General features: G+C 52.0%; 1 protein-coding gene and 1 long non-coding RNA gene across 5 annotated transcripts in view; one reads left to right on the top strand and one right to left on the bottom strand.

Annotated features, from left to right (window-relative positions):
• Positions 1–671: 671 nt before the first annotated feature.
• On the bottom strand, positions 672–1,614 carry LOC116571105. Its single transcript, XR_004277709.1, has 2 exons — positions 1,021–1,614; positions 672–873 (listed from the first exon to the last, which is right to left on the bottom strand). It is a non-coding gene; the product is annotated as an uncharacterized LOC116571105 (long non-coding RNA).
• A 909-nt stretch (positions 1,615–2,523) lies between these two features.
• LOC116571101 (N-acetyllactosaminide alpha-1,3-galactosyltransferase) overlaps positions 2,524–13,367 on the top strand; it is a 53,012-nt gene continuing 42,168 nt past the window's right edge. The window contains exons 1-2 of one of the 4 annotated variants that reach the window (XM_032308854.1): positions 2,524–2,927; positions 3,762–3,928. In XM_032308854.1, the coding sequence (XP_032164745.1) occupies positions 2,539–2,927; positions 3,762–3,928 (556 nt within the window). In that variant the 5' untranslated portion in view covers positions 2,524–2,538. Of the gene's footprint in view, positions 2,928–3,005; positions 3,359–3,761; positions 3,929–13,367 lie in introns of those variants that run through there. The other 3 variants (XM_032308856.1, XM_032308855.1, XM_032308857.1) reach the window with 3 other exon arrangements.

A 13,367-nucleotide genomic window follows, 5' to 3' on the forward strand; every position in this document is an offset into this window, starting at 1 on the left:
GGGCTGCAAGTAGTAAGGACATTTAGTAATTTCTCTTCTGCCTTTTATGTCCCCCATCAATACCTAGAGAGATGGAGAACAAAGTTGCTTGTCTGTGCCTTGGCTTTCTTCCCTGGAAAATGGGGATGTGATGAGGATGAGCTGATTAAGAGGGTGGGGTTCAGGTATGGCTAGAGTGCTTACAGCAAAGCCCACAAGTGGTCAGCGCTAGCCAATTGCCTACCTGACCCACCCCTCCCCTCCATGAATCCAGTCTCACATTCCTGGGACGTGGCAGCACGTTCCAAGGCCACCAACTTTGATTTTACCTCCCCCAAGATCTAGTCATCTTACGCCATTTTGCATATAAGGCAAATGAAACTCCGAAGAGAAGAATGACTAATCTAAAGACTTAAACCTAGAACTTCCCACCCTAAGCCCAGGGAGTAGAGTTTTCAAGGTGTTTTCCAGCTCAGATATTGTCAGTAGAACTGAGGTTAAATTGTGAGAACTACACGGATCCTCTCAAAGCAAAACAAAACTTCCAGACCCACACTGCTGACTTAAGTTATATTTATCTTATGGTTCCAGAAATAGCGATAAAACTAGATTAAGCATGAGTTCCTCAAGCTCACAGCTCTAGAAATCAACCATAAAGCCCAACAAATCTTCTAAGGAAACAGACACCCAACTGTGAAACCAAGAAAATCCAAATTAACAACATTTAATGAATGCAACTGATGAGGTATGGCTGAAATCCAATGGCTGACATTGGGATTTAACAGTAGCAGAGTAATGTTTTTACATGTTTTATGTTTCCGGTGTCATCGTCTTTTGATTTTGATCTTGATGAGCCATCCCTTGAACCACGGTCAGAGTTACCTTCATTGTTTTCTTAAAAACAAAAACAAAAATCCTCATTTATAATCCAGTTTGATGGGCTGAGCAACTTAAACAATGCGTTCCCCAATGCACTAATGAGAAACGGAAATAATGCATTTAGTGTCTTATTACTTATTGTATATTTATGGTGATACTTACTACTGACTACAAGTGTGTTCACCAAAGACAATAATGGCCCAATTTATGCTCTAGCAAAGGACCCATTGTGCTGATTGCCGGAGAGCTCCTCATTCCTGAGCTGCTGTGTGGGGCTGATGATTTCCTTCTCCCACCATCTCACTCCACTGGACTGTTCGTTGTAGCTTTTGGAGGCCTGGTGCTGGTGAGGTCTGGGGTCCACAGCCAAGAAAGAATTCTTGAGACATCTTTGGTGCAAAAAGGTGGTTTTATTAAAGTGTGGGGACAGAAGCCATGGGCAGAAGGAGCTACTGCCCTGGGATTGTAAGGAGCAACAAGATTATATACTGTGGGGCTGGTGGAAGTCAAGATAATGGAAGTTCCAAAAGGATTTTCAGGTGCCAAAGACTCACAGGCTACCAGAGGCCTTGGATTGTCAAGCTAAGGTTGCTTTTCCCTCTAGCAAGTCATTAACATTAAGACAGTAAGGAGCTTCCTGGAGGAAGGTTATATTCTGCCTGTCTCAAGTATTTGTTAATGGGCAATAGGTTATAAGGACATTTAATTTTATCTGCATTTCCTTCTGCCTTTCTTTCCCACATCAGACCCATCAGGAAATCTCATTCTTCCAAGCTGGAAGACAGGCACCTGGCCCACTGACAGCCTCTGTGTGTCCTCCAAGGATCCAACCAGGCTTCTGTTCCCTTCTGGTTAGCATGAAACAATTAAAATTGTACATTACACCCAGGCTTTGTGCCACTTCCCTGGTGTCAAAGTATAGTTCCAATGCATTAAAATATTTAAGAAGCTGATTTCCCAGTCCTTCAAATTGACGTTCAATGGCAAAGGATCCGAGCAAAAGGAAGTTTTGACCGTTCACCCGCAAAAAACCTGGTGGTGGGCCCCAGAGGGGGAGTAGGACGCCTGTTGTCTTCCTCAAAGCGGGCAAGCTAAGGGAGGGCAGCCGGATGTGCCTACACCAACTGACCAGGAGTAGCCGCCCGTCATACCGGGCGCAGAGGTACAAACTCTCCAATAGATGTTGTTGGGGTGGGGGGGGGTGCTCCTTTTTAAATAATTCCAGTGGAGAACCCCAGGGAGTGTGTAGGGCGTTTGAGAAACTTGGGCGGGAGTCTGTCAAGGCGCGTGGGCAGGACCCGCACCAGATACCCAGTGACCAGCCCCCACTTCCGGAGCTCAGGACTTGGGGGGCTCCGGCAAGAGCCGCGAAGGCTGCAGCCCGCCCGCCTGTCGCTGTCGCCCATCTGCGCTCTTCCTTCCCCAGGAAACAAATGGTGGATCAGACCTCCCAGGCTCTCCGCTTCCCCAGGGTTTGGCGGCGCGCCAGGGCCTCCGAGGCCCCTCCCTGCAGTACGGGGTGACAGACCCCACCCCACTCTCCGAAGCTCCGAGTTCCCCCCTTCCCCCCCGCCACCCCCACCACGTGCAGCCCGAGATGGCAAAGAGGCCCAGCCACCGTCACCAGGGATTTTCTTTTCTTTTTTTGCTGGTTGCAGGCTTTTTTCTGCCTGAGTGAAAATGAAACAGACACCCCCGCCTCCCCGCCCGCAGACACTCACACGCACCCGCACTCACGCACTCGCGCCGCCGGCCTCCCGGCCGCCAGTGTCCGGGGCGGGCCCGGCTCTGCACACACGGCCGCGGGCGGCGCCGGGCGGGGAGCGCCAACGCTGTCGAGCGCTCGCCGGCTCCCGCGCGCGCCCCTGCCCTCCGCCCGCCGCCCGCCGCCCGGGGCCAGCGCCCCGCGGCCCGCCCGCCGGAGCGCAGGCTGCACACCCCGCCCCGGCACGCCCCGCGGGGCTCCGGCAGAGGCGGCGCGGCGACTGTGCGGGCGGCCGAGGGCGCCGCCGGGCCGGGGGCCGAGGCTCCGTGCAGCTCCCCCCGTGCGCCCGGGCTCTGCGGATCAGGTGGGTCCCGCGGGGCGCCGCCCGAGCCCCGGGGCAGCCGGAGCTGGACTCCGGCGGCCCAGGGGCTGCGGGCGTGGCGTGGGGGCGGCGGGGACGAGAAGCGGGCCACCGCTCCGGCCCTGCCCTGTTTCTGCCCTGCCTGTGTCCTCGCTTTTGTTCTTGTCGCTATCACTCTGCCCCAGTCCCTGTCCCCATCCTGTCCCTGTCTGCATCCTGTCCCCGTCATTGCCTCTGCCCAGCCTACAGACTCGCCAGAGGGGCTGCGGGTGGGGTTCTCCCCACGCGGTCCGCGGGATGCGGGCGGGAGAGAGGAGGCTTTGGGGGAGGGCACGGCGGTAGGACCCCCGTCCCTGAGGAATCTGGAAAGGAGTGAGGGGTCTGTCCCCTCCTGTCGGGCGGGACAGAAGATGGCTCTGGCCCAGGACCGGACGGTAAGAGGATGCCCCTGGGAAGAGGGAGCCTGGGAAGGTAGAGCGAGGGGCGGGCGAGCCCCTGAAAGCAAGAGCACAGAGGGGGAGTGGTCCGAGAGGGAGGACCGAGCCAAACAGCCGGCGCTGCGCGGGGAAAGTTTCAAACATTTGTAACTTTGGCAGCAAAAGGGCCTGCTGCGCTGGGTTGAAGGGAGGAGACAGGGTCCCTTCGACTTTACAAACTACCCCGTTGCTGCTAGAAAGGGACACCACCCGCCTTTGAAAATGGCAGAAAAACAGCTAAACAGAATGATTGCACAAACTCTTGAAAGGCATCCAATAAAACAGTAAAGTGGAAAAAATTGTCAGCGCTGGAGGAGAGAAAGCAGGACGAACTGAGATTTCCCAATCTTCCCGCTGGCAGGCGGGAAGCAGGAGGAAGGCGAGGAGGGTGTCAATGCGGCTCCTCCCCGCCCCCTCGCCCAGGAAGGAGAGGAGACCCGGCGGCTGCTTCCGTGGCTTTGCTTGTCGTTTGCGCGCCTTCTGGCTCCTGCACAGGCCTCGTTGTCTCCTCCGTTTACCTGGAAATAGGTACGTCTCAGGAGGCAGGAGATGCCCCGGGGAGCCCGGGCCTCACTGCTTCTTAGCTGGGCGACGCTTGCCCAGGGGCAGCCTCAGTTTCTGCAACTATGAAATGGGGATGCTGTTCTGAGTAAGAAAATGCCAGTGCGGAGGGGCCTGTGTGAGCCGTGCTGGGTGGGGACATGGTTATTCTGTTGCCCTTCTGTGCCTTTGTGGATACACTAAGCAAGGACTTTTATCTTGTTCCAAGTTCTTGCTAGGTTTACCTTACCTACAGCACCAGATGGGGGGCAGGTGCAGATCTCGGTTATTGCTGCAAGTGGCAGATTCTCAATGACTGAAGAAAGCAGAGCTTGAAAAAGTCCCTACGGTTTTTACCTTTTTACCTAGTCCGAGAGATTTCGGGCTGTGCCTCTGGGAGTCTTGAGGTCCTGGCTGCCTAGCACAATAGTCAGGGAGGAGGGCCTCCTGGGCAGGGCTCTGACCCCTCCCTGCCTTCTTTCAGACGAACCAAGTTTCCTTCTAGAAGCCTTTATCTCTTCTATATATTGGGAAACCCCAGGGGCTGTTTTTAGTATCACGTTCTTCAGATCCAGTCTGAGTTGGTCGTGTTGAGTGGAGAAACTGATTCACGAGGTGTGCAAAGTGACTAGTGTGACTAGTGTGACTAGTCTGATGGCCAGACCTTGCCAGGAAACCTGTCCCCCGAGTCCTGGGCCGGGAGCCCCTTTCCCTGGCCCTGGGCAGCCATTCGGCCAGCTGTTAGCACCGGCTCGCTTGGACCCTAACTCCAGGGCCTCAGGTCCATCTCCTGCTCCTGGAAGAATCGCATGGTCTGAGGTTTTGTTTTGTTTTTCCTTACGACTTTTGTGGAACTGCACATGGGACGTGGTTTCACAGGCTGAGATAAAAAAGAAACGCGTTCAGCAGGAGCTGGCCCCATCTGAGCCCAGCCAGACAGGGTGGGGAGTTCAGAGAGGCCAAGGGCCAAGGCCACTCCCCATCATTCAGCTTTTAACTCGAGGCTGGGATTGGACTGCAGCTCTGTCTGACTCTACATCTTGTCCTCTGTACATTATGTTATCTCTCATGATGGATTAAAAAAAATGGCTAATGGACAGATGTCATTAAGATGGGAGCAAGGGTGAGGGGTGGGGAGACGGGCTGAAAAAGGGGGGAGCATTAAGTGGGAGACTGGGCCTTCATACTATAAATGTAATCGTATTTGAAACAGGTGTGTTTTCTGCACTGTAGTTTCTTTTTTAGTTTAGTGGGGTTTTTTTTTTTGTAGATACTTAAAATTATTTTATTTTTCTAATTTTTCACTAAAGGATAATCCACAGATCTTAAGTGTTCGGTTCAAACATGTCTTGGCAGTCGTTTGTGGCCGTGTTGTTGCTACCCAAAATGAAATGTAAATATTTGCATCATCCTAGAAAGTTCCCACGCCAAACTAATTTTCCTTTGTCCTTACAGGCAACTATTTTTCTGATTTTATTACCATTGATTAATTTTGGCTGCTCTTGGCCTTCACGTAAATGGACTCGTACTGTTTATCTCAGGTTTATTTAACTTGACATAGTGGTTTTCAAGGTCATCTGTATTGCTACATATATGAGTATTTGTCCCTTTTTATTCCTGAGTAGTACACATTCCGGATGGGTATACCACAATTGGCTTATGTATTAGGTCTCTTGTTGATGAACATTTTGGGTGATTTCCAGTCGAGCTCTTAATTTCTTGTAGAATCCTTTTGTAGACATTTGTGGGAGTGTTCCCCAGAAATGTATGAGGCTTGTGATTATTCCACACCCTTGATGATGTCTGGTGGTGTCAGTGGTTTGATTTTAGTTATTTTAGGGGCTGGGTGATGGTATCTCATACCTTCTATTTTTACAATGGAATTGTAAAGGTTGTTGGAGGAGACAGCATGAACTGGGGACAGAATATGGACTAAGATAATAGTTTGGAGGCCAGTAGTTGGAATTGTGACCTTAGGAGTGTGGATTTCTGGGCTCAGCTGAGCTCTCCGTGTATCACCTGAGATTTAAGACCTGGTCCTCCTATTCTGTACACGTGGCAAGTTCGTCCATGCTTATGGCTTTAAATGCAGCCTGCAGGACAATCATCTTATCTCCAGTTCACATCTCTGTTTTGGGTCCCTGATTCACATGTTTAACTGCCCGTTGAGCATCTCTTCTTGGAGGTCTCAGCCACACTACAGACTTGACAAGAATGGAATAGCACTCATCATCTCATATTGGCTTTCCATCATGGGTCACTGGATGAATGATGGCACCACTGGGAGAATATATAAAGAGGAATGTTTGGGTCAAGGGCAGGGATAATGTATTTGGCTCCATGCTAAATGGTGCAGAACTGTCTGGGAAGGTAAGGACAGGAAAATGCACTGGGCAGTCAGGAGATAACTGAAATCTGCTGGGTGTAGTTTTGGTGGAATGGAGGGCAGCCAAGCTAGATCGCTGAGACCTGAGAGTGAAAGAAGCAGAGATGGTGAGTACAGGCAGCTCTTGCAAGAAATTTGTTTGAAAAGGCCAGAGGGAGATTGAGCTACAGTTGTCCAAAGACAGTGGGAAGGAAGGGATTTTAGGATGCAAAGGACAAGGGAAATGGAGGCTCAGGGGAAGGACTCAGTCCAGGAGAGGGAAGGTTGGCCGATAGAGCAAGGTGCTAGGGGGAGTAGGAGGGAGCCGGGAGGTTGGTTTGGAAGAAGGATGGATGTCTCCACTTCTGAGGCTGGATGTGAGTGAATGAAGGGGAGAAAGCTTATCAGCTACAGAATTCTCTGTTGACCCTCCACATGCACAACCTTCGTGACGTGGAAGGTTCTTCACCATCTGCTCCCTTCTCATCTCACCTGGCTCGTGTGTATCGGGTAGTTTTTGCTGCAGCTGTGCTGTGTAACAAACAACCCTCCAGTCTTAGCTGACAGCCGCTAAAGTTCATGGTTTGCCTTATGTGACTGCTGCAGAGCAGGAGGCCACGTGGTCTCGTGGCTGTGCTCCCGGTGCCAGCCAGACACATCTGCTCCATGTGTCTTCTCCCTTCAGAACGCAGGCTGAAGGACCTGCCTCGATCCGGTAGGTGTTATTTTTGTGGTTAGAGCTGGAGGAAGAAAGGAAGGGTGGCGTGTCTCATAAAGCCCGTGCTCTGAACGGGCCCAAAGTCAGGAAGACTGATGGATGGATATATAGGCACGAGTAAGGGGGAGGGACAGAGGGACAAGCAGATGCCCCCCTGAGCAGGAAGCCCCACCACGCAGGGCTCCATCCCAGCATCTGAGATCATGACCTGAGCTGATATCAAGAGTCAGATGCTTAACCGACTGAATCACCCAGGTGCCCCATCTGTACCTTTCTTTTTTTTTTTTTTTTGCAACAGCATTTGCTCAGTGTGTCTCTGTGGCACATTTTGGTAGTTCTTGCAATGTTTTCATTATTTCAACAAACTCTTATTATTCCTATATTTGAGTTGCTGCAATCTCATGACATCAACTTGGTTGTTAAAGCAGAGGCAGGATTTGAGAGGACTGACTCCAATTTTAAAAGAAGTTCTAATGTGAACAAAATATTAGCAAACAGCATCTTGTGCTCTAGAGAAATCACTTATGAAAGCAAGAATCATTGATATAGAAAACTTCCCTCTTTTCTTGTTTTAAGAAATTGCTGAGCCACCCCAACCCGCAGCAACCAGTTAACCCTGATCTGTAGCCATCAGCATCAAGGCAAGACCCTCCTCCACCAGCAAAAAAATTCCAAATTGCTGAAAGCCCAGATACTGGCTAGCATTTTTTTTTTTTAAGCAATAAGGAATTTTTAAATTAAGACACGTACGCTGTTCTTTTTTTTTTTTTTTTAAGAAATAATGCTCTTAATAGACTATAGTGTGGCATAAACATAACTTTTATAGGCATGAAAAAAACCACAAAATTCATTCAATTCACTTGGTAGCAGTATTTGCTTTATTGCAGTAGTCAGGAATCGAACCTGCCGTATCTTGGGGGTATGTCTCTAACTCTGCTCTCTGGCAGGGAATGATGCTGGGAACAGCACTCCAGTTAAGCACACATATTTGTTCATAACTCAATACAAGTCTCCATTGATTTTTTTTTTTTTTTTAGTCTCTCAGAACGAGTCCCCATTGCACGGTCTACTCTTTGGGACAGTTGCACTCTCTGCAGGCATGGCAGTGTGCTTTCAAGTCCGTGTAGCTTTGTGCACACGGTCCCTCCGTCTGGCAGTCTCCCTGGAACCAAGTGTCTGACCCCGTCCAGGCAGGCAGTCCTACCTCTTTGTCGTCCTGTACTTCCACGCCGCTGAGCCTGCTTCATTGAGGGGCAGTCCGCTCCCCCAGACCGCTGCTGCCATGGCTCCGTGCTCTCTGCTCCAGGCTCGTGTCCTCTAGTACATCTCGTCACTGGAACCCGGGCCTTGCCAGACACCGAGCCGATTGGGGTTTTGATTTTTCCCAGGCCCCACTCTGCCATCAAGGTATAAGGCCCCTGTTCCTTTATGGGGCAGCCAGGATCTTGCAGGAGCGGCAGCTGCCCTCACAGCCACCCTTCATCCCACCCACCCCCCACCTCCCCTTTGAATTTCTGCTCAGGCCTCAGTTCCTGAAACCTTCTCCTGGCTTTATGGCTCTGGGCTCTCTCCCATGCTGCCCACCCCTGCTTGGAACGCCCTCTTCACTTCCTCGCCAAATCCACCTGCAGACTCCTACTCATGCTTCACCACCCAGCTTGATCATCGTCCTTTCTGGGAAGCCAGTCTCTTCATCCTGCTTTCCAGGAGTCAGGAGCTGCCCTGCCCACCCCCGCCCTTCCCTTGCCTGCCCAGCTACCCTGGGGAACCTGCAGTTACGTTTTGTCACCTGTGGTCAGTCCTTTCTTCCTTGACCGAGAGCTCCCCCGGTGGTGAAGTGTGGCCCCTGTTGGCCCACTGCCTGACTTCCTATTCTTACTGGCCGTCCTCTGGCTCCAGGAGGAGCAGAGCCCCTCACCGCTTGGCGTGGGCTGAAGGTCCTCTCCCAGAAGTTTTATCTTTGCTCCTGGGAGAGGGAGGCTGGCTGAGTTCGTTGGGGAAGCCAAAGTGATGTAGATTGGGTCCATGTACCGAAGGCAAAGGGGTTGTCTTTTTGTGTATTTAACCAAGAATTCTAAAAGTCCTGTCCATTCAAAATAGAGGAAATAAAATTATGTCATGTAAATCGCCAACCAGAGAGCTGACGTGCTCAGCTGTGCTTGTCCCGCCCCAGTGTGGAGGCCACGGACCTCGGCTGCAGGCTGGCGGACCCGGCTGGGGACGTTGCCAGGACACGCGCTCCAGCAGCCACTCTGCTCATTTTTGTTGCCAAACAGAGTTTCATAAGGGAGAGGTGGTGATGGCTGGGGGAGGGTGGAGCTGTGTGCTCCCGGGTTTTGTGCACCGGGGAAAGCCTGCTCCGCTGGTGGTGGGGGGGGGGGGTGCAGCCTGTGTCTTTTCTCTCGAGCCACCAGTGCTTGGCAGGTGGGAACGGCAGGAAAGATGGTGGTTCGCCCACCTGGGCCAGCCCCCACCTCGGAGAGCGAGTGATCTGAGAGGGAGGGGGAGAGCCCAGGGTCTGGAGGGTCTGGGGAAGCGGGGGTGGGGGCAGAGCAAGGTTCCCGGGGGGATGTTGTCAGGAGGACGGAACAGTGCTGAGAGGTTGGGTGGAATGAGCCTGGAAGAGATCAGCTGGCTTCGGGTTGACAGCAAAACCCCGGGGAAAACAGAAAAATAATTATAGAATTATTATTAGCGTTCCCTATGCCAGTCGGCAGTTCGAAGAGTGAAGTCATATTTCCATCTTTCTTGAGGGTCACAAAAGCCCTGTGAGGGCAGCAGATTAGAAATTAGGTCCCCATTTTATGGAGGGAGGGGCGGACCGAGGGATGGGAGTTCTAATGTTTCGGCCAAAATCTCTCAAGAACCCATAGCAGAAGGGAGGCATGAAAGCCTAGTCCCGGCTGCAGACATGGTGTGGCTTGGAGACCCTGGCGGGGTACAGGCAGGGGGAGCGAAGATGGGTCTGAAGGTTCTGGGGTGTTGGGCATAGAGCCATGTGCCTCCCAGGACACGGCTGCTCCCTGGTGCTGCTCAGACAAATCATCCAGAGAGAGTGAAAGGCAGTGTCTGCACGAGGCCGGGAGACAGAGGCCAGGTCTTGGGATGAGTTCTCAATGGAAGTTTTAATTGCATTTGGGCTAGGTGCTCTTGTCTTCAGGAGACTTGCTTTTAAATGTGCACTTAGGGGGGCGCCTGGGTTACTCAGTGGGCTAAAGCCTCTGCCTTTGGCTCAGGTCATGATCCCAGGGTCCTGGGATTGAGCCCCACATCAGGCTCTCTGCTCAGCAGGGAGCCTGCTTCCTCCCCCCCCTCTCTCTGCCTGCCTCTCTGCCTACTTGTGATCTCTCTCTCTCTGTCAAATAAATAAAAAATCTTAAAAAAAGTTTTTAAAATAAATGTGCACTTAGGGGCAGGACGGTGGGAAGAGTCGGGGCTGAACGTGAGCTGATCTGGCCGTCCCCTGTACACAGCACACACGCTGCCAGCGGGAAGAGTGGTTGGGGGCCACAATCCGCCCCCAACTCCGCCAGCAAAATGGCCTGGGGCCGTGATCTAGCAAACTTCTCTGTGAGCAACTCCTGCTGTTAACCAGCAAGTCCAACCACCCTGGGCAATGAACACTCAAAAGTAAAAGCCAAGAAGGAGAAGCAGTCGTGTGCCCAGAGGGAGTCCTCATTTTTGGCCCCTTCTCGCCAGCTGGACACCAGGGACTGTGGTTCTAGGAGATGCACCTGTGCCAGAGACCGTGCTTTGAAATTAGCTATTCGTTCAGCAGCCACTGAACCACCATAAGTTCATTCGCTCAGTTATCCACAGACCCAGAATCTGCTGGGCAGCTGCTGTGTGCTGGGCTAGATGCCTGGGAGGGAGCAGCGATCAGAGACACAGTCCCTGACCACAGGGAGGCTGGGATTCGGCTGGAGAGACAGTCTTTAAAAAGAAAGACTGCACAGCAAGAGTCGTGAAGGAGAAGCGCAGGGTGGGTTTCACAGGGGCCTGCACCTGTCAGGAGAGGTGGTCAGGGAGGGCTTCCTTGAGAAAGTGACCTATAAACCGAGCCCCACAGGAGTTAGAGGGTGAAGAGGAAAGTGTTTCAGGAAGAGGGAAGAGGCCGTAAGAACCAATCATCCTGATATCCTGCTGGCTGTTCCAGAACCCGGACAGCCTTGGTGCCCAGAGGCACCCAGAGAGGGCAGCAAGCCTGGCATGACGGCCCTGCTGCCTGGAGGGATGACTTTGGGGTTGGTAGCGTCTGTGTGCAGAACAGTAGCTGCCCCCCTGTCTCTTCCCTCAGGGAACCGCGAGTCCTCAAGTGGCCTTCCAGCTGTCCCCGAGAGGACTTGCCCGGCTTCTGTGGGGAGGGCAAGACACTTCTCCGAATCAGGGGCAGGGTCTTGGTGCACTGAGTTGACTAAGTCTGTGGTTGCCTCTGCAGTGGTATTTTGTATGGCGACTTCTGTCTTCGTGTGTTAGCCAGAGCTGTGCAGAGGAAGGGCCGGGTAATATTCCTATGCGCAAATTCAACTGAGTGCTTAAGAATTATTTTCTGGGCGTGCAAGTGCTCAGTAAATGTTTGAGGTTAATATACAGAGTAGCACCTGAGAATGTGTACTGGGCAGAGATCACGGTTGGAAGCAACAGCTGGAGATTCTAGATCGCAGAGGCAGACAAGGCATGTGTCGGAAGGATTTCTTTTACCGCTCACAGTATCCCTGGGGAGGACAGAACACCAAGCTGACCAGAAGCAGTAGACGTGGGCCACTAACAACACAGTTAGGGTCCTGCCCAGGAGCTGCTTCTAGCTCTTGCCGCCGCCGGAACTGCTGTAACGTTTCACAGGCTTCCGAACCTTCGTGCACTTCTTTGCGATGTCAAACCCCCTAACTGGTCAGGCCCAGGAGAGGCTCCTTTAATCCGGGGACACCTGGGTGGATGGGAGAGCGTCTGGCCCCTTCTGCTCTGGTGGCCGGAAGTGATTGTTGACACGAGGCTGAGAAGCCACAGAGTCCACCAAAGCCACGAGAGAGTTGGGGCACCCTCAGTGCTCTCGGGACCCTGCAGGCCTAAGGAGAGTCACAGGGCCATAGCTGCAGGAGGGACAAGGCTTCTGGAGAGCTCTCAAAGGGGCAGCCTGGCCTTGGTCACCTTATCAAACATCTGGGCCTCAGCATTCTGTGGTGCAGAGTGGACTGGGGCGGAGTTTAGAGACAAATGTGCCCCGTGGCGTGGTGTTCTTAAATGGGAACCTCCCCTTGTCGTTACACTCAGCGGAAGTAACTTCACTCAGCTGTTACCAGAACAGTTGTGCCCTCAAAGGAAGGAAACCCAACTTAGGAAAATCTAGAAGTCAGAAGTGGACCACAAACTTTCCTACAAACAGATTCTCTGCAGGGTTCCTTTAAATTTTTGCTGCCTCAAGATACTTCCCGTAGGAGTAGGACTTAAGTGACCAAAATTCAATCAACTGCAGGATGAACCCTCAAAAAGTCCCGTTGAAGAGACCAGCTCTTTTGCAGGAACAGACAGATCCATTTAGAGATCCTAGTCTGGCTTCCCTTCCTCACTGGGGAAGCCTTAAAAAAGGAAGAGAAAGTTCAGGCCCCGTGACTGGAGGCACCCCCCCCCCCGCAACCCCCCAATCCCCAGGAGAGTTGGGGCTGCACCACCACACCCTCTGGCCGGAAGAACACAGACTCCCACAGACATAGAACACCCGGGTTAGATCTAGACACGGAGGCAGGCTGGTGAATGTTTCATGACTAGCTCCTGGAGAATTGAAAAAGCCCTGATACATGGTATTTGCCAATTTCCACAAATATTTCCACCGTGACCAGTTTCAAGCCACCAGTTAAGGACTTGGGAGCATACTGTTAGCACTTGCCTCCATGTCTGCATAAGGTTGGTTGGAAATAACCTCAAGGGTATACCATGTAATAAAACAATTAGGAAGTGATGAGTTTTGATGATTACCTTTGTTCATAATACAATCATTTAATTGTAAGGTTACACAATTTAATTTTTAATGATGGCTGTGTTTAACAACTCACTTGCCAAATTCCTGAAAATTTAGCATTTGGCTCTTGCAAGCCAACATGAGCCAAATTCAGCATGCTCCTGGCTTGGGAGGTCCCTGGGGACCACGGAGAAAGGCCAGTGCAAACAGGATTCCCAAACAGCCCTCCCTGCCCCCACGGTCAGTCTCAAACATGTTAACACTTTTTTTTTTCTTTTTTAAAAAATATTTATTTATTTGAGAGAGTGAGCGTGAGGTTGGCGGGGCGGGGCAGAGGGAGAAAGAGAGAGAGGGGATCTCATGCAGGCTCCCTGCTGAGCACGGAGCC

This window comes from Mustela erminea, chromosome 12 (genome assembly GCF_009829155.1).
Source record: "Mustela erminea isolate mMusErm1 chromosome 12, mMusErm1.Pri, whole genome shotgun sequence".
NCBI classification, from domain to species: domain Eukaryota; kingdom Metazoa; phylum Chordata; class Mammalia; order Carnivora; family Mustelidae; genus Mustela; species Mustela erminea.